The sequence below is a fragment of the Poecilia reticulata genome, chromosome 21, assembly GCF_904066995.2.
Source record: "Poecilia reticulata chromosome 21, P_reticulata-male-v2, whole genome shotgun sequence".
Taxonomy (NCBI): Eukaryota; Metazoa; Chordata; class Actinopteri; order Cyprinodontiformes; family Poeciliidae; genus Poecilia; species Poecilia reticulata.
The window spans coordinates 24,021,358-24,040,865 of NC_088850.1; the positions used below are offsets into that span (position 1 = coordinate 24,021,358).

The following is a 19,508-nucleotide window of genomic DNA, read 5'->3' on the forward strand; positions in this document are numbered from 1 at the left end:
AACAAGAAGGATAATTTCAAATTCACAAGTTTAATGTTATGTCTCTGGGGCTTTTGGGTTACAAAGCCTGACCTGGTTTCCATGGATACAACTGTGATGTGGTAAACTCCTGCTACACCATCATCCATCTCAGCCCAGCATCACCATATCCTCAGTTTGACTCTGCAACTCACTGCTCTGCTGAAGATCATGAAACCTGCATGCTGCTGACCCTTTAGTCCCTCAACATGGATCTAATGTGTGTGTTTACTTGCACATAATTTTCTAGCAGAAACAAAGCAATGACACAGTGATTTGTGTTGGTAAATGACTTTCACTGTAGCCATTGCCCACCTGGAGCAGACTGACAGAATGACCACCAGCTGGCAAGGCAGGTGAAGTCTCATGCCCAAAGGAAAGCAACTTGTAGTGTTACACCTTGTGATTTATTTCATTATTGTCTTGTACATCCATATTTGTAACCCGTCAAGGGACTGCAGATGTAAATTAGCTTTTGTTATGATTTGTTACAGCGCATCAAACGGTGACATTCATGTAAATTGTCCTTTTCTAAATACAGTTTATAAATATTACTATTACTAAGCTACAACAGCAAAGTGAGCTTAGCAAATTTGTTGCTATATTTAATGAATTTTCAGAAAAGAAAATAAGTATCGTCAGGCCAGGGTTTTTAAAGATTGTGATTACCCAGAAAACTGCAATCAGTTTGCCCAAAAAACAAATATGCAGAGCCCATTAGGGCTGAAATCATTTATCGTCAGCTTATTTGGTAATCCACTAATAAAAACAACATGTTCAGAGTAATAATTAGGTCAAAACTGTACTAAACAGACATTTTGCTTTTGATATAAGAACGCTTCTGTCTACAAAATGTTTTCCCCAAAACTCATTAGCGGCATAGTTTAGTTTCACCTGTTCAAATTCATCAAAGGAATGCTATCTTATTATATTTTAGGCAATAAAATATTTTCTTATTTCAAAAGAAATGTAATTATCTCTTTATTTGCATATTTTTGTGTATTTTCTATTATATAAAAATGGCTCAAATGGTTAAAGAAAAAGTCTGTAGAAAATGTCAATATTTTTATGCAATTAAGTGACTTATTTTCAGAATAATGGATTTCTAAAATAATTGTTAGTAGCAACTTAAGAACTCGTACTTTAAAAGCACTTGTAAATGTTCTCCAATCAGAAAAAAAGAACAAACATGCGCCAAAGACACTTCCACCAATAAAATGAGGTGTGATTAAAGACTTGACCACTAGAAGTGTGAGGCTAAAGAAGCTCCATACCCTCGAACCATGACATCACTGGTGAGTAACTGTGAAACACAAGGACTCCAGTCCCACAGCATCCGAAACTTAGCACAGTCACTTTGGAGGAAGCGCAAGGTGGCAGCCATGAGGTCGCGGAGCTTCATCCTCCTGGGGCCGTACTGGACCGCAGACGACTGTTCGCTGGTGAAAAACAGCCTCTGAAACACTGGCGGGGCACTGCTGAAGTACCTCACAGCGAACCTTGGTTGGAAGAGGATAACAATTATTCAGCAGTATCCGTAACGTCAAGTTAGATGTAAGTTTACATCAGGCTGCAAGTCGTGAAGCAGACGGAGGACGTGACAGACATCACTTACGCATGCGCATCAGGACTGATGCTAAGGAGTCTACTGAGGGCCACACACAGGCGCTCATGGAGGTCATGGTTGATTTTGCCACCAGCTTTGACCCTCTCTGCGTTGCGCTCCAGGAGGTCCAGGACCAGTGGCCGGACATGTCGCGCAATTAGCAAAGTGTAATCCTTCTCCAAGAGGAGCTGAGCCAAACACTCCAGAATGCTCTGTCTGTCCTGCTGGCTCCAGATCTGCAGAGAGAGCGGGTTGAGTTGGATGCAACCCATAAGCGTAGGAAACGGGGGGGACGGGGGGGACATGTCCCCCCCAAAATTGGAGAGAGTCACATTCGTCCCCCCCAATAATTTCACCGCAGCTGTTTTCTACTTTGGTTTTAGAAAGAAGTAGAACCAGTTCAATTACCAGTCAATTTATATCAATGCATTTTGACCAATAAGATATATCAGAATCTGTTAGCCTGTCTGTGCTACCAGAGTATTTCGCTTGCTAGTTGTGAGGCAAATTCTAAAGTGAGTGTTCATCCTGGAATGACAGTCATTATACTATGCATAACTTTAATCTGATTATTGGATTGTAAATAGTAACATGTTAGAATACTTGTTACTGAAACAAGGGTCAGATTAGAGTAACACATTACTGATGGCATAATTGTTTGACATTTCTGCTCAAGGCATTTACTGATCTGTCAGGTTTCCGATATGCGTCCCCCCCAATGACAGACTAGTTCCTACGCCCTTGATGTTACCATCAGGTTCTTGGCTTAACAAGGCAAAGGGAAGTGCATCACATTAGGGCTGGGCGATATACCGCGTATACTCGATGTATCGCGATATTTTCAATTTACAATAGTTAAAATGGTTTTAACGCAACCATCGAGTATAAACTGTCGTTCAAATAATAAACCTTTGCCGTCAAATCCACTGTGAGTATGGTTTATCCGACACCCCATGAATTCATCACTAGTTTCTCAACCTGAAAATATTCTACCAATCACACCTGTCACCAAACAAACAACATGGTGACAGCGAGAGTTTGAGCCATTAATGAGACGGTAACTGAAGAGGAATCATATGAACTAGTTTAGTTCAGAAGAAAAACAGCGCTGGATCAATAATTTGGCAGTGGTTTGGATTTTATATGGAGGATGTCAAACAAAATTAGGTAATTTTCGAAACATGTTATAAAACTATTGCCACAAAAGACTGAACCACAGATTTATTCCTGATTTATTTTATTGTCATAAAATAATAATAATAATAATAAAAAGTTTTATGCTTTTTTTATTAATAAGTGATTGCTGCGGTAAATCAGCCACCGTTATTAGCGATTTATTAACTGATTACGTCGTGTTTTAGACTGTTCTTGAAAAACTAATCAGTCACGGCTGATTAGTGGGTGCACTCATGGCTGCACAGTGAACCCATTGATTTTTTACAGCAGGCAGCCGCTCCCCTCTCTTGCAGGTACTACGTACCCCGCTAAATCTTTTAGGGGTGCGCAAAACTCCTAAAAAGCAAAACTTCCCTCTCCCTCGCTATTTTTTTTCTTAGTTAAAACTTTCTCACCATGTTATCTAGTCTTAGTGTAGACAGTTCATAGCAAAACACTGCATCCCTTTTTTATTTGAGATTACATTTAAGTCTAGCAGGAAAATGTGGGCGGGAACTTGCGTGGGTGACATCATGCTGCAACCCTGCCAGCATGCCTAGGTGGGCCCCATATGGGGAACAGAGGGCAGACCATATGGGTCCCATATTGGTTTGTCCGCGGGTTCCACGGTGGCCCCACATGGGTTTGCCCATTTAGGGGGGGCCATCGTGGAATCCACTGACAAACCCATATGGTCTGCCCTCCTTTCCCCCATATGGGGCCCACCTAGGCAAGGAGTCTAGTTTAAAATAACTTTATAGCTCATTTAAGAATATCGTGATGTATATCGTATGTCGTGATATGGCAAAAATATATCAGGATATTACATTTTTCTCATATCCCCCAGCCCTATATCACATGTAGTTACAAGAACTGTTTAGTTCTTTGCTAACATAACTGCAAATCAGTCAATCACATCGTAGTAACTCATAGCATTCAGGCATCTACGCTTGATGTAGTGAGCATCAGACTGAGGAAGAAAAAAGATTAGAGGGACTTGGTACATTGCATGGTTGTTGAGCTTTTCGGAAACTGTGAGGTTTTAATGCCCAAAGCGCTCTCAGGTTTACAGAGATGACAGAAAAGCAACCATAGCTCCAAAACAACCATGACGCTGAACAGTAGGTGACTGAGCAGTCCGCAAATCCACAGCGTAATGCTGGGCTGTGAACAAGGAATGTGATACCTTAAAAGGAGGGAGTGTGGGAGGGTTAAACACGCTAATAGCAAAATATGTCTAATTAAGTGGCCGGTGATTAGTCTAGATCACATCTCCCCCCATGGTTCAGGACAACCTCTGATATATTATGGAAACAATAAAACACACTGTCTCCATAACGCTATCAGCTGCTCACCTGCTTGGACAGATACTGGCTGATCTGGTTGTGACTCTTCTCCACATGTCTGGATATGATGGCCAGAGATGACAGATTCACTTCTAGATTTTCCATCACTGGATCGAGAGCAAGCTCTAATGAAAACAAGCGCACGCGCTTTATGGACAGCTTCCTAAACGTGTAGACACTAAAAGCAAAGCGCGCGGGTCATCACGAGCTCCTGTAACAAAACACAAAAACACGTTTCCACTACTGCTATTAAAATCCACATGAGGTGAAGTATGACTGTTTCCGGGTGAACTTCCGTTCCTCCGCCCTCTCTCTGTGTCGCTTGTTGATGACGCACCGGATAGCGCGTCACCAGCAAGTTGAGCAGTTTGTTCTCTCCAGCCGTCCGCCAGCCGGGCTCACCTGCTGCCGCCTGCCGCTCTCCGCTGTCCTAGTTGGGGGTAGTAAATGCGGAACGCCGGAGGGCTCCGTGGCTCTCTGTAGAGTTGGAGTCTGTGAGCTTCTCACTGAGACTTTGAGAAGATTTTTCCTGTTGGAAGTAGACAACAGTGAGTCGCCTGCCCTGGTGACAGACCGCGGGAAAATGTCGTTACTTCCTGTCTAATGAAGTGTTGGCGCGACTTTGGTCTTGGAAATATCAACAAGGTACAGAGGAAAACTCAGGCAAGTAAGGCAGACATTCCAGGGATGGTTTTGGCTAATGTTTTACTGGAATTTTGGCTCAGTTCAGAAGGCTTAAGGATTTGTTTTGTGCTGTGCTGCGACCTTAGTTGCTAACTAATAATAATAATAATAATAATAATACATTTTATTTGTAGGCGCCTTTCTGGACACCCAAGGTCACCTGGACATAAAAACAAGCAAATTATAAAATACATACCGGTAATAAAAAACATAAAAACACAAACAAGATTTATAAGACAGTACAAATATAATTAAAGGTTGTATGCTAGTTCAAACAAATGGGTTTTGAGTTTGGACTTAAAATATTGCAGAGACTCGATGTTCCGGAGATCAGGTGGGAGTGAGTTCCAGAGTTTGGGAGCTGAGCGGCTGAATGCTCTGCTCCCCATAGTGACAAGACGACCAGGGGGGACGGTGAGATGGACAGAAGAAGAGGATCTGAGGGAATGGGTGGGTGTGGCAATGTGAAGGAGGTCCGAGAGATATGAAGGTGTGAGGTTGTGAATTACTTTAAAAGTTAGAAGAAGTATTTTACAGTTGATGCGATATGTGATTGGAAGCCAATGGAGCTGTTGTAAAATAGGTGTGATGAATTAAAGGGGTCTGTGTAATGATACGAGCAGCTGAATTTTGAACCAATTGTAATTTATGCAGAGTTTTCTGTGGCTGACCAAAAAGTAGAGAATTACAATGGTCTAAACGAGATGTGACCAAACTGGACCAGAACAGCAGTGGAGTGTGGAGTGAGAGAACTGTGGCTTTGTGACCAAAACTTGTTTTGTTAGTGATAATTTATATCAGTGTTGCATGAACATTTACAGGTCGATATTTAGCTGATATGTTTATATTAAGGGAAATATTTCCTTGCCATGTGACAAACAACCTTCCGTTCTGGAAACCTTAGCAACACCAAAGCTGCTTTACGGCAACGGATCTCAAAGAGGGTCATCTGTTTACAGTCAGGCCTGTCATCTGCAGCTTCTGAACCTGCATGGAGCCCCACACCTGCTAATCCTGGAAAACGGAGCTTTCTTCCATGACAGATGTCTGAGAGTCATGGTAGGAAGGAAGGGGCAAACTAAACTCTACAATTATTTACAAATAAGTACAATTGTCGAAAAACAGATCCCACCTTGTCACGATTTATTAAAACAGATTAAGAAAGTCAAAAAGCTGTGATTAAATTGAAATCTTGTAGAGCCACACTGAGCGGAGTTTTTTTTTTTGGAGGGATTTTGTCCAACACTACTTGCGCTTATTAAGGAAACAGTTTGCTGCTCTCAGTTTTCCACCTGGAGCACAGACTCTCCTGGTTGTTCCTCTCACCAGGCCACAACTTGTCAGGCTCCAGAGCGATTTGCTGCTACAGCTGTGCTTTACTGACTCTGTAGAGGATCTTAAACACCGTTTTATTGTACAAAATTTTACAATTCTTTAACAATTCTGAGCAGTTTTTGGTTAATATTGGCTTTTTGTTTCTCATTACTAGGTTTTTACAAAGAAGCAGAGCAGATTGAAAGGATGGAGACGTTTGATGCCTCTGATTGTAAGTCACATCTGGTTTTTCCCAAGGGTTGTCATATTTTTAACTTATTGGTACTAAACAGATATAAATCTAGAAACAGTTTGGTTTCTGTCAAGATGAAAGAGAGAACTAAGCAGCACAAAAACCAACACAAAAAGTCAGTAATTGAATTTTACATAATTGCCACTGTTAAATTTGTTTATTTGGTTCCTGAACTTTGGGAAATATTTCATCCGATTTAATGATTGTTCTGAATATTGCCACGTTCTACAAACAGACGAGGCAATTAGTCCTGTTTTTGTCATTTATTGAAGGTTTAAAAAAATCACAGCTACAGCAAAGGAAAAATGATAAGTAGGAGTCAACCAACCACTTATGCTTTTCCTCGCTTCATGTGTCGGCTTCACTGTACATGCAGACACGTTGCCGTGGCAACCCACACAACATCTCTGCTAACCCGGAGAGTAGAGAGTAATATATTGAGCAGAATGCACTGCAGTATAGTTAGCTTCCTGCTTTTGGAGTGGTGTCTGATCCGCTTACATTCACACTGCATTCGAACCACGTCAGAGTTCAATTCAACCGAACTGAGACCGAGGTTTTTGGGTTCACTCTCTTAGACTGCATTAGACCCACTAAAAACCCTCATTAGTTATTAGTAGGTTATTGTTTGAACTGTTTCTCAGTCCAATGCTCCAAAAAAACGTTTGTAAACAGCATAACAGATGAATGCTATTGTGATGACATGCTGAAAGTGGAATGGTGGTACTAGAAGGAGGTTCTTAAAGAGACAGGCGTCTAATTTCAAGGTCTCATTCTGGGAATTTCTCTAAAATTGTTCATGTTTATGTCACTATAGGACCGACACGTGAGACAACCGGGTTAGCTGAAGATGCCCTCCCGGTACTCACCCCCACTACTGAGGGTTATTAGTGGGTCTAATGAGGGTAATGACTTATCCTCATTACATCACAAGATGGTGTTGGCACTTGACCCAGTTACTACAGACAAAAACAATGCAATTTATAGTACTCTGTGAGAAATATTTATTATTAAAAGCTTCTGCGTATGCAGGATGAAAGCACAGTAATCCATCTTTTGGTGCTGTTATTGCTTTAAATTAAAATGGCTGGGTTGGTGATGATCATCATAGCATACAGTGGAGAACTGACATCCAGCTTATTCAGTTTCGGAAGGGGATGTTATTAAACTGTGGTTATTAAACTGTTTAGAATCTCATTTTTATCAACTATTTCTTTTCCACTAACAACAATACAAGAGGGAAGTCCTGTATTTACCTCTCTTCCAAAATGTAAGAGGATTATTTAAACTTTTAGATGTTTCAGACAGAAAGTAGGCACTTTTAGCATGACATATTTTTACAGTGCATAAATTAGCTTGAGCCCAGGCTATAATTTGTTCGAACCATTATTAAACCTCGTGTTCTTCCCCTCAGCAGTGGACCCAGGGGCTGACGAAGACTCTGTGGATATCTATGAAGGCCTGGATGCTACTGGGGTTGGCAGCAACACTGGTAAAGGAATTCTTCCACTTTATTCAGTTTTGTAAGACATTGATAAATGTTTTTCAGGGTTTCCCCTAGACCTGTCGCATTAACAAATAAATCAATTCATCAGATAATAAATTGAAATGAACTTGATAATTTAGATTTTCATAATTTATCAAGTAAATTTATCAAGGGCAAGTAAAGCAAGGTGGCCCAGCAGGCGTAAATTACACTAGGGGAATCCTGTAACATGTTTTACTGCATGTTCTGCTCTTGCTTTACAGAAAAGTGGCCTTCTGTTGGTTCTGGGCTCAAAGACTCACTGGATCTTTATGAGGATATAGTGGCAGAGGAACAGAACAACAGGGAGACATCACACACTGAGGTAACAAGTTGCAGTCACCTGTTCAGCTGCAGGTCCTCCTGTTCAGGACCAGTCATCACACTTTTTTCTCTCTGTAGTTAAAATCCAGATTTGAAGCAGCCCAAAATCAAATCAAAGAACTGCACAGAAGACTACAGCAGATGGAAACACAGGTTTGTTTCAGCAAGTATTTTTGCAAGAAGATTGAGCGAATATTTGTAAATTATGATGTCATAATGTGTAATAAGGTCTTACTCAAGACATACACGCGACCATGTTATTTTAGTTTATTTGTTCAGTTTATTTTTTTCAATAGAGTTCCCCAGGTTAAATGACACATTAGTTGTCAATTTTGTGAAATTATTCATTTTGGTCTAATTTTGCTCACAAAAAGTCAACATTTTAAAAAGTGTGTGGTCTTTATAATCATAAGATAATTATTAATAACATTGTTTTGTTTCTTCCATGGACAGAATACTGGCTTGAGCAGTGAGAACAATCGTCTTAAGAAGAACATCTCTGCACTTTTACGAACAGCAAAGCAAGAAATAGTTCGGAAAGATGCTGAGATCAAGCAGCTGACTCAGCAGTGAGTGTTACTTTATAAAGACCTGGAAACCAGAACGTGCTCTAGACTAGCACCCTGGGATGGACATTGACATTTTAAAATTCATATGTAATTTGCATTAATAAGTAGCATTTGTTGTTTTTTTTGTAGGGTCCAAAGATTTCATCATCATCATCATCATCAGCCTCGGATAAAACAAGCCCAGGATCCACGTTCATCTCTTCAAGCCTCCTCCAGCTGTTCATCAACAAGAACACTTTCACCACCTTCATCTTTACCTCTTCTTCCTCCTCACCCTCCTCCTTTTGTTGCTCCCCCTATTAGTTCCCAGTATGAGGAGGAGCCTTCTCCAGCAGATGCTCCCCAACTTACCTCAAAGGAAACTTGTCATTTCAGCAGATCCGTGAAGTCTTCAACTCATAACTGCTCAAAAAGACATGAAGCAGCTGAAAAACTGCCTGGAGTAGACGGGTGCGCTTCCAGAAACAGAGAGGTTAAAGGTCAAAGTTATAAACTGTCTGAATCAGCAGAAAGGAGGCTTAGAGACTGTACCCATCATAACAAGGACTCTGTGCAAAAGCAAGTTCACAAAGAAGACAAAGACACTGGAAAAGAGTTTTACTCCCAGTCTCACAAAAATAAGAAATACCAAAAGGTTGGGAGGCACTGCCGATCAGACGGAGCTAAAACTTCTTCACAAGAACATCTCCACTCTGCAGTTTCCTCTGAACACAGAAGAGAAGGCAAGAAAATTCAGAGAACAGATAAAGCCAGCTCTATAGAGCATGCTAAAGTTTCTGATCAGCAGTCAGGAGGGAGCTGCAGCCCAGAGTCCAGAAAAAACCCCAGAGGTCACAAATATGATAGTTTGTCCAGTCCAAAGAACAAGAGAAGCTCCTCTCCAGATCAGTTTACTAAGCGCTGCGGTAATGGCAGTAGAGAACGGGAAAGGAGCAGACAGAGAGACCATCAGAGAAGTGTGGACAGAAGGTGTGAGGATGAAATCAGGAGCAGGCATCACAGAAGAAGCAGTCAGAAAGAGAGCAGCAGAGACCGGGAGAAGCACAGAGATAAACAGACGGGGAAACCTGATGGATCCAAGGAAGGACGACGGGAAAAGAAACCTAGAGATGTGAAAAGATCATCTGAAGAACCCAGCCCAGAAGCAAATACTTCTGTAGACGACAACAACTCAAACAGAAAGTTGTGTTTTATGGAAACACTGAATTTAACTCTTTCACCTATCAAAAAGCACACAACACCCAGAGATAACAGCCTAGAGTACCCGCTAAGACTAGAGGGTGATGTTGAGGAAAACTCCCAGCCTAACCTAGACAACATGTGTGTCATTGATGAGGTAGATGGAGGTGAGCTAGGATCAGAACCAGAACCAGGACATGCTGCAGAGCGAGCCTTGGAGGAGCTCAAAGCTCCACGTAACCAGACGTCCAACATGGAAGATGTAGAGGAAGATGCCAACATTGGAGCTGAATTCCAAGGGAGACCCTTGGCTGTTCACAGCAACTCCCTCTGGAGGCCACCCCAGGGTCCAGCAGACACAACCAAACTCCACACAGAAGCAGGGGAAGACCTGAAACATCCTGAGGAACAGCTGGAGCTGATCTCCAACAGCTGGATAACTGAAAGAGGTCAGCTGGAGTTCACAAAGAGCTCCCAGCCCAGCAACACACCTCCACAAATCTTGGAGCAACACAGCAGCTCTGAAGCACCGACCTCTGAGGTTCAACATGCTGCAGCTGCTGATGAAGATGCAGCTCAACATGAACATGCTGCAGCTGATGTTGAACATGCTGCAGCCGATTCAGGTGAAGCTCCTGCTCCACCCAGACTCTCCCAGAGTACAGTCAGTGAAGCTGCAGCTTCAGCTCAGCCAGACGACACACACGGTACTGAAGAGGTATATGAGGAAGCCAGACTCAGAGATGGGTGGGGTCACCAGGCTGCGTCCCCTGCTGCGTCCCCTGCTATCAGCCAACCATCCTCTACCAGTGTTACCATGGACAACCATCCTGTTGGCCAACCACAAAGCTCTAAAGACTTGGATTCAGTGTCCAGCACTATCTGTCTGACCTCACTTCCTCAGAAGGGGCGGATTCTGACCGAGGATATTTGTGCGATGACCCAGACAGACACAGACCAGTGTTACCATGGACATGGGCTGGGGACCTGCAGTCCCCAGCCCATATCCTCTGTAGACTGCATTGGGATATCCAAGGTCAGCAGTACCACAGAGGAGCTCAGGCCCGCCACAGTTACCCCTAAGAAGTTCTGCAGTCAGGACCGTAAAAAAGAGCTGTCCAGTTCTGTGTCGCTGCCTCATGATGAAGACTCCATGATGCACACCCTGAGCAACCTGAAGAGGATTCCTGAGGCCATCAGCCCCCTGAGGAGCCCGGCACAGATGGCCAAGAGGGGTGTCCTCCATGTCCACAGCAAGCTGGGACATGTGAAGAGTCTTCAGAAAGGTATCCAGATGGTCCTAGCATCCCTGTCTTCACTCCCACAGGCTTTATCTGGCCTGTAAATGTGACTCATGTGGACATGGCACCAAACATTGATCCAAACATTTATTCTGGGGCATTTTGATCTGAGTTGGTTCTCTGAAAGTATATTTTTAATACCCCGCACTGGAAAACCAAAGTTCTGCTGTTTTTCATATGGAACCCCATTTCCTCATGTCTTCATTGTGAGGGAGAGTGTAGTAAGTGGCAGCTGCAATCACATGGAATGGTCTGGAATATTTGCTCCTGCTGTTTGAAGCTGCAAACTGGAGTGGATAGGGTTTGATTTAATTTCTTATTTTATTATCTATATTGCTTTTAATTTTGATGGTGACTTTTTAACCTTAACCACATCTAATCTGTATTCTTTTTCCTATTTGTGAAACACTGGTTTTTGAGATCCTAAACATGTTCTCATTCAGAAGTAGAATAGAGTAGAAGCAGCTTTTATTGTCCCACAAAAGGGAAATTCAGGTATAACAGCACAAAAAACTGTTAAAAACAATATATAAAAAAAAACAAGATTAACAATATAAATAACAATATACTGTACAAGTATAAAAAAGACAAATACCATGAGCCATTAGATCTTTTTTGGTCAGGACTAGATTCCAACTTGCCATTTTTTTCCCCAATACAACCATCAATCATAACGATCTGATGAATCATGGGAAGAGAGATTTGTACTTGTATGTCAGTAATACCATACAAACATCATGGAAATTAAATTTAGAAAACTAAGTTGGAGAAAGGCTGGAATATCATAATAAGTGAGGTGAGCACCCTGCATCATTGTTCGGTGATGTAGCTTTGAGAAAAAATCAGTCTGTCAGCAGGTTGCCAGCTGTTTTACTATAGTGGACTTGTCACTAAAGACTTGGATTCAGTGTCCAGCACTATCTGTTAGACCCAGAGAGGTAAAATCCTCTGTGTTTTTGTGCTGACACTGACCTGTTGTATTGTCTTCTTTAGTTCTCTCACATTGAACTTGTCGGGTTATAGTGATTTATGTAGTAAACTGAACAGGATTATGGTCTTGGTCTCCCTGGACTTCATTGAGTTGAATTTAGAGACGATAATTCATCCCTCAACATGTGTAAAATACCTGAAAATTGTATTGACTTTGTTGCACCACAACCTGCCACTGATTGCCATGACTGTATTGATTTGTACAAAGGCTCTGATGTTCCTGAATCTCTTCACTTACTCTTGAATGTCTTGAATATTGCTTTGCATATGTACTGACAGTTCCTTTACTTTTCTGTCCAGATTTTTCCACCTCTGCTGCTGAGACCAACTTGATGAAGTTGGATGTTAATAAGGAGAACAAATATCCAGGTTCTCCTGCTAACCGAGGAGCACAGGACGTGGTGAACATGGAGTCTGAGCAGATTTCAAGCCCTTTTGATACTGAACTGGAAGAAGGGGAAATTTTAAGCGAGAGTGATGAGGCTACTTCTAGTTCTCCTGTTCCTGCCACCAAGAGGGCGAAGTTAACGGAACCAATCAGGAATAAACCCAGCCTCCAGTCTTCTTCAAGAAGAAAACCTGAAGAACGGCAGGTTGCTTCTAAAGAACCTCTTGATTCAGCTGCTGTCTCAACGCAAAGTCCCAGGAGTCGTTTTAAAACTGTCTGCCCATCAGCAAGCAAAGCATCTTTTTCAACTGTAGAGGAAATAATGGAGACATTCAAGATGGTTCGCACGGAGATGCGTAAAAAATACATGAAGCTTCATAAAACCTTTCCTAAAAAAAGTTTTTGTGGTGTGATGGACAATTTCCAGAAGTCTTTTTTAGAGTTTGTGGACGGTGCTCACTTTGGCCAGATATGCAGCGATGCTGAGGAGTTGAAGTCCAAGCTGAGGAAAGTAATTGCGTCTGTGTTTATCAAAGTGCTTAATAATGGCATAGTGAAACGCATTTTTGAACAACAAGCAGTCAATCTAAAGCAAAAGCTGTGGGACTTTGTAGATGTCCAAGTGGACTACTTGTTCATGGACATCCAGACAACATTGAAGAGCCTCTGCCAAGCCGTCCAGACTCCCACTGAAGACAAGAGGCCCGGTGGACAGGGGATCGAGCCTCAGCAGGCTCCAGTGAAGATGCCGCTATGTAAACAGAACAAGTCCCACCCCCCTAACTCCAGCCTGAGCCGGACCAAGTCATGTGCAGTGGTCCCTTACAGAACCGGACTAGGCAGCAAAGGTAAAGACATCCGTATGTCATACACAGAAAAAGATGGCGCCTCTCAAGTACATCCTCCAGAACGCGTAAACACACAAACTATGATCAACTTCCTGTCCGACAGCAACGCTGCCTCGTCTCCAAATAAAACTAAGATGGTGATCCCTCAGAACAGCTCCTTGATTGATAGAACAGACTTTGAGCTGCTTACCGAGCAACAAGCGTCCAGCTTGACATTCAATTTAGTCAGAGACTCTCAGATGGGAGAAATATTCAAGTGTCTTCTCCAAGGATCAGACTTGTTAGAAAGCACAGGGATGTGTGGCGACAACACTGCCTGGGCTGTTGGGACCCCAAGGAAGGACGGAGAGAGATTTCTCAACTTTGCCACACCATCAAAGTTCCTCTCACCATCCAAGTCCGATACTTCAGCCAGACTCATTGCTACCTGGTCCAGCATTTCACCCAGACGGAGGTCATCCCCACGCACCAAAACCTCCATCCCCCTCCACCCAGCCTTGTTCGATGAAAGTTGCCTCTTGGAGGTTCCATCTGGAAACAGAGCACTGCTGCAGGGCAGCTTGACAGCAGAGAAATACTCCATTCTAGCTGAAGATCTGGCTGTCTCCCTGACGATTCCATCTCCTCTTAAATCTGACAGCCACCTCAGCTTCCTCCAGCCAGCAGGCGTTGGGATCCATGTGGTGTCCACCCCAGACAGCGTTATCAGCGCACACATAAGTGAGGATGCTCTGCTGGATGGGGAAGACGCTACGGAGCAGGACATCCACCTGGCCCTGGACAACTCCAGCTGCAGCTCCAGAGACAGCACCGCCTCCCAAACGCCTGGCAGCACTCTGTTCTTCAAGCCTGACGTTCCTATGCAAGCGCTGGTGATGGAGAAGTCCAATGATCACTTCATCGTAAAGATTAGACAGATGAATGTGGCTGCAGAAGGCACACTAATTGCTGGAGAGCCGTTGAGCCAGACACTGATAGAAAAAAATCAGCAACATGAAGAATATGGTGCCCAGGAATGTCTGAAGGTCACTGGTCAGACAGAGAACAAGTTCTCCGTCACTGGAAACCCAAACTCTGGATCACACACCCATGAACAAAGACGGACTCCAGGAACCAATCCATCCAACCCAAGACGAGACACTTTTACCCAGTCTAGGAAAACCACTCCTGAAACGGATCCATCAGATCCCAGTTCAAACACCAGCTCACCTACTTCCCACAGTTCATCAGTCCCAGATCCCAGTGGAACACAGCTCCAAGTAGAGGCAACTCCACCCAAATCATTCCCATTCCAGCCCCAGAAGCAAACCAGTCCCCCCAGAGCCACTTTAAGCCCAAACACTACAGCATCAAAGACACTATTCTATGACTTGGGCAGAGAGGAGACCACTGTGTCCGAGTCAGAAAAGAGTCTCACCATTGACACGAGCAGCTCATCAGAGAAAACCTCCAGGGACTGTGAACAGCTCCGGAAACGGAAAAGACGGCAGGAAAAGCTGAAAGCCAAAAGATGTAAAAAGGAGGACAAAAGTCTGCAGGTTTCTCCATCCAGGAAGAGTGACGAAGAGTTGAAACTTTCCCAAGCAGCTCTGTCCCCAAGCAGCCTGTCTGCCAAGAACATCATCAGGAAGAAGGGCGAGGTGGTGATGGCATGGACCAGGTCAGTAGCATGATTCACTGAAGTCACGTGGAAATAAAAGCACAACTTCAGTCCACATCAATGGCTTTGTTAAAGTCTTGACATTCTGACACAAATTTATCATTTAGTTATAGACTTTGATCATTTCCCACTGGCTGAAAAAAATCACAAATTAAAGTTGGACAGGACATTAGAACAAAGTAAATCAGCTTTACATTCCAGTGTTTAATGTATCATTTTGTAACTGTGGTCATTAGGGGGCTTTTCCTCTGACCATGTTGGTTCCAGCACAGTGACTGATACAAATAAGTTGATGTTGATTTATTTTTCTAGAAAGCTCATTGGGGAGGAGGGATAACTGGGAACTTAGATCTTAATAATTTTGATGAACATCTTAGGTTTAACTGCATATAAACCAAATTTCAATCAGCTACATTTGATACATTTTAAATGACTGGATTTAATTGAGTTGACTAAAAACAAACAGTGGTGTTTAGGAAGAACATAAATGCTTTTACTTTTGCACAGACAGATTCATGTGAACATGTCTTGTTTTTAGCCAAATTAAAACATAAACATTTATATATTGACTAAATAAAACCTCTATAAACAAATATTATTTGCATATTTGCTAGTTTATTTATAAGTTTATTTTCTGTTTCTATTGTTCCTCCACTGCTTCATCCAAATGTTCCAGTGAACTTAGATGCCAGTTTGAAACACTTTGACCTTTAAGCAGCAATGTTGTACTTTTGGTCAAACAGAGCAAGTAGGAAAGTTTAAAGTTCCGTGGTGAAAGGATGCTCAGTCTCTTTTGCTCATCCTCTCCTCAGAGATGAAGATCGAGCCATTCTGATGTTTCTGAAGACCAAAGGAGCTTCACGGGAAACGTTCTCCACACTGTCTGAGAAACTAAACAAGCCATCAGGCCAGGTGAGCAAGTCTTCAGTCTTCAGGGTTTTATTTAATGTTTGCAGTTATTTACCTTTTGATATTTTTCAGATTGCTCACAGGTTTTACCAGCTCATGAAGCTTTTTAAGAAGCAGGGGAAGATGGACATGTGATTGTCCCCGTCAGACATGGAGGGAGATCTCACCCACCTCAATACAATTGAACTCTAATGCCTGTTAAATGGAAAGTTCTGGAGAGTCCTGAGGAGTTGGTTCAACACCAACTCTATGGTCTGTGGACTTCATTTTCAAACAACTGGAAGCATAATTGCTTCTTGTTGAGGGATTTTTTTTCTGTGTTGAACTGATTCATGGCTAATTAAAACAGAAAGCTAAAGGATAATATCTGAGTTTTTGATCCACTGTCTGGAAATGTTTTTACTTTTGTGTTCTTTTTTAACCAACTGAGAGTTTTTTGTTTTAATCACTTCTTACTGAAAATCCATGACAGTATCTGCATATTCCTTTTTCAATAGTATAAATTTTTTCAATAGTATTTAATAGTATAATCAAAAACATCTCAGCAGTACGTCTTCCAACGGACAGCTGGAAAATGTCTGTCTTCAGACTTGAAGTTAGTTTCCAGCTCAGGAAAATCCCATGTTTTCCTGCGGGTGGATCCCATCTGGAAACTTGAAGTATCACTCAGCAATAACTCATCTGCTGTCAAACAGATGGATATGGTCATTATTGCATACAATCTTTGTGTCATGCTGGTCAACTAGCATTGGTAGTTTCTAATGAAAATGTTTACATGTCCAGTCAAGGCAGCAGAGACGTATTAAACGACTCAGATCAGCAGACTGTTCGCACAAACTGTCTCTGTGCCTTGATCGCATTTAGTTGAAATCATCTGATTATATAAACCAAAACAGAATACATTATTATTCTTCATGTTGTACATATCCTTTTCCAAAAATAAAGTTTTATTTATTTATGCCTGTGTCAGATGGGAGGTTCTTTATAATGAATCTTTTTTTTTTCATGATGACATGCACTGAACCGAATATGAATATATCTGCTCTCTGAACTCTACATATTAAAATGTCATTTAAGATGATTTTTTTAAAATAATTTTTTAGAAGCACATTTGTGAGGTCTAACACTGATGTTGGGAAAGAAGGCTTTCTTGGCTCAAGAAGACTATGAGCCAACACTGATGTTGTCTCATAGTCTCGTCTCCAATTTATGACTAGTTTTCTATTACAAGTCATGAACATTACTTCAGTAATGCACTTACTGAAGCTGGAGCACTAAGTGACCGATTTTATTGGGAATTACCACAGATCACAGCTACACTGACCTAGTGACCTGTAGAGTGTTTTTTACAAACTGATCTGTGTGGTGATAGTTTTAGACAAATCTGTGAAAAGATCAAGCTCTTCAGTTTCTTTGTGTTCCTACTCTCATTTGCAGAAACACTTCAGACTGTTTCTCATCCAGAAACAACCAATCAGACCCAGGAGGAAGGTCTTAGCACTGTCTATCACAACAGTGTACACGCTGCTCAGTGTGCTAATGGTGGGCAAACAACTTATTACAAAAAACTAGCTGGTGTCATTTGTGGCCATGCTAATTAGCCTGAGCATTCATGGCAGGCGCCGCTGTGGGGAGGGAGCTGTCGCATAGCAGAGAGAAGGGAGGATGTGGTAAGCAGCGTGTATACCAGCTGATTGACAGTGCTAAAACCCTTCTCCTAGCTCTGATTGGTTGTGTTTGAATGTGATGTATTTGCAAATGGCAGTAGAACCACAGGGAGAAGCAGGGCCGGCCCAAGGCTCCATGGGGCCCTAAGTGAAATTTGGTTTTGGGGCCCTCTTCTGCTAACAATGTGGACTGGCTGCAATCAGCAGTCCAATCATTGGATCATTCACACACCTGCTATAAACGTATTGTATCTCTGGCAGTGCTGTTTACATTACTTACATAGGATACATTTATTGGCCACATGATTTATCAAGCAGTTGATTTCTGGGCGCCGATTTCCTTAATTTTGGGGGATTGTGATTGGCCGATACTTACATATGAAGCCCATCTTATCCCCTGATCTTATTTTCATCAGCAAAGGTTTAAAAATCAGCCTCTGTCCTCTTCTGCTCTACAGTGAGGTTTGACTGACAGACTCCCCCCCACCAGGTCCAGTCTGAACATTTACACTTAACATTCACCTCACTGTTGCTAACTCTGACTTTCTTGCTACATTTAGCAACATTTCAGACAAAAGAAATTCATATCAGCCAAAATCAAAATTGGCAGGTCAGGCTTTTTAAAGATTGGTAACCAGGGATCAGCCAGAAAACTGCAATCGGTGCAGCCTTACACACATATTCATGACATTCTTTGATTAAATAAATTTCTCTTAAGTGTTACTCCAATAGCCAAAACTTTAATTTATACTAGGTGAGTAATTTTACCGGGTTGATTCTGAGCCTGAAATGATTGAAATGATTTTTACAGAAGTTTCACATAACTTAAAAGTTGATGTAAAAATAATGTTTGTTTAGCCACAAAATGATTATGTTTAGCAGAAAACAACATATCCCCAACTACAGCATAGAGGAGCTCATCGATATATTAATGCAGCAGGCAGCCATGTAGCCTGATGTAAAACATTTTACTAGACAATATCAAACATTGAGAAGTTTTAATTATTGTTATTGATAATAATTACAACTTCTAAATGTTTGATATTTGATCAAACGTTATCAAACACGGCGTTTTGAAGCCAAAAATATCTCAGAAATATACAGAGCCAACCATGAGTTAAATTCAGTTTCTCACAAACACAAATACCCTGGCATAAATGTTTGGCTCTTGAACTGGACCGTTCAAGCTAATTTTCTATTAGCAGCTTTACAAATCTTTTACATTACATTACCAAGACACATTAAAACAAACTTTTATCTTGGCTTTTTTTTCTATTCTGCCTCTTTCTCTTCTCCCTCCCTGAAGGATAAGTGCTTTTTGAGACAATGTTTTGCTCATTTAACTTCTGACCTAACTAACTCTAACTCTGCACATTGCACGGCAGCTCATACCGGCGAAGCGTGCGGTACCTAGAGCGGCCACCAGAGGTCCCCCAAGAGCAATTGGTTTTTTTTTGCCTTTTTATCAATAAAATAATAATTTCTACATACATTACATTATACATTATTGTAAAAACAAAACACTTCATAGTGAAATTGTGTGTTTTTGATATGACATTTCTTTTTTCTTTTTTTTCAAAGCACCAAACAAGTTTTTTATATCAGACAATTCATTTAATTTCTTTCTGCAGGTCTATTTTATTATAGGAAAGTATTGCAATATTCAAACCCGCAATTTAGCAAGATATGTAAATCAGAGCAAGACCACCAGACATATTTTGTCTTTACATAATTACACTATTAAAAATATAAACAGGGGCACAATGCCACCT

At 41.7% G+C, this 19,508-nt stretch overlaps 2 protein-coding genes across 7 annotated transcripts in view; one reads left to right on the forward strand and one right to left on the reverse strand.

Annotated features, from left to right (window-relative positions):
* The window catches only part of mdn1 (midasin AAA ATPase 1), a 63,166-nt gene extending 58,787 nt beyond the window's left edge, over positions 1-4,379 (reverse strand). For all 3 annotated transcript variants that reach the window (XM_008398484.3, XM_081602279.1, XM_081602278.1), the window contains exons 1-3: positions 4,135-4,379; positions 1,634-1,860; positions 1,293-1,517 (exon numbers count right to left, since the gene is read on the reverse strand). In XM_008398484.3, coding sequence (XP_008396706.2) covers positions 1,293-1,517; positions 1,634-1,860; positions 4,135-4,230 — 548 coding nt within the window. In that variant the 5' untranslated portion in view covers positions 4,231-4,379. The remainder of the gene's footprint in view (positions 1-1,292; positions 1,518-1,633; positions 1,861-4,134) is intronic.
* A 112-nt stretch (positions 4,380-4,491) lies between these two features.
* On the forward strand, positions 4,492-17,027 carry casp8ap2 (caspase 8 associated protein 2). 4 transcript variants are annotated; one of them, XM_081602280.1, is made up of 10 exons: positions 4,492-4,792; positions 6,299-6,355; positions 7,791-7,868; positions 8,126-8,226; positions 8,304-8,378; positions 8,679-8,794; positions 8,924-11,259; positions 12,565-15,160; positions 15,973-16,072; positions 16,142-17,027. In XM_081602280.1, exons 1-10 carry the CDS (start codon positions 4,729-4,731, stop codon positions 16,202-16,204), a joined length of 5,586 nt encoding a protein of 1,861 aa, XP_081458406.1. In that variant the 5' UTR covers positions 4,492-4,728; the 3' UTR covers positions 16,205-17,027. The 4 variants fall into 4 exon arrangements, with proteins under 4 accessions (XP_081458406.1, XP_017157730.2, XP_017157729.2 ...); XM_017302241.2 differs by having other exon boundaries at positions 4,492-4,770; XM_017302240.2 differs by having other exon boundaries at positions 4,493-4,788.
* The last annotated feature ends 2,481 nt before the right edge of the window (positions 17,028-19,508 follow it).

What these genes read in the sequence shown, in the direction of transcription:
- casp8ap2 (XM_081602280.1), top strand. Translation starts at nt 4,729, where the DNA reads ATGAAGTGTTGGCGCGACTTTGGTCTTGGAAATATCAACAAGGTACAG. An exon ending in ACAGAGGAAAACTCAGGCAA is followed by an intron (nt 4,793 to 6,298) that starts GTAAGGCAGACA and finishes TCTCATTACTAG; the next exon opens with GTTTTTACAAAGAAGCAGAG. An exon ending in GACGTTTGATGCCTCTGATT is followed by an intron (nt 6,356 to 7,790) that starts GTAAGTCACATC and finishes TCTTCCCCTCAG; the next exon opens with CAGTGGACCCAGGGGCTGAC.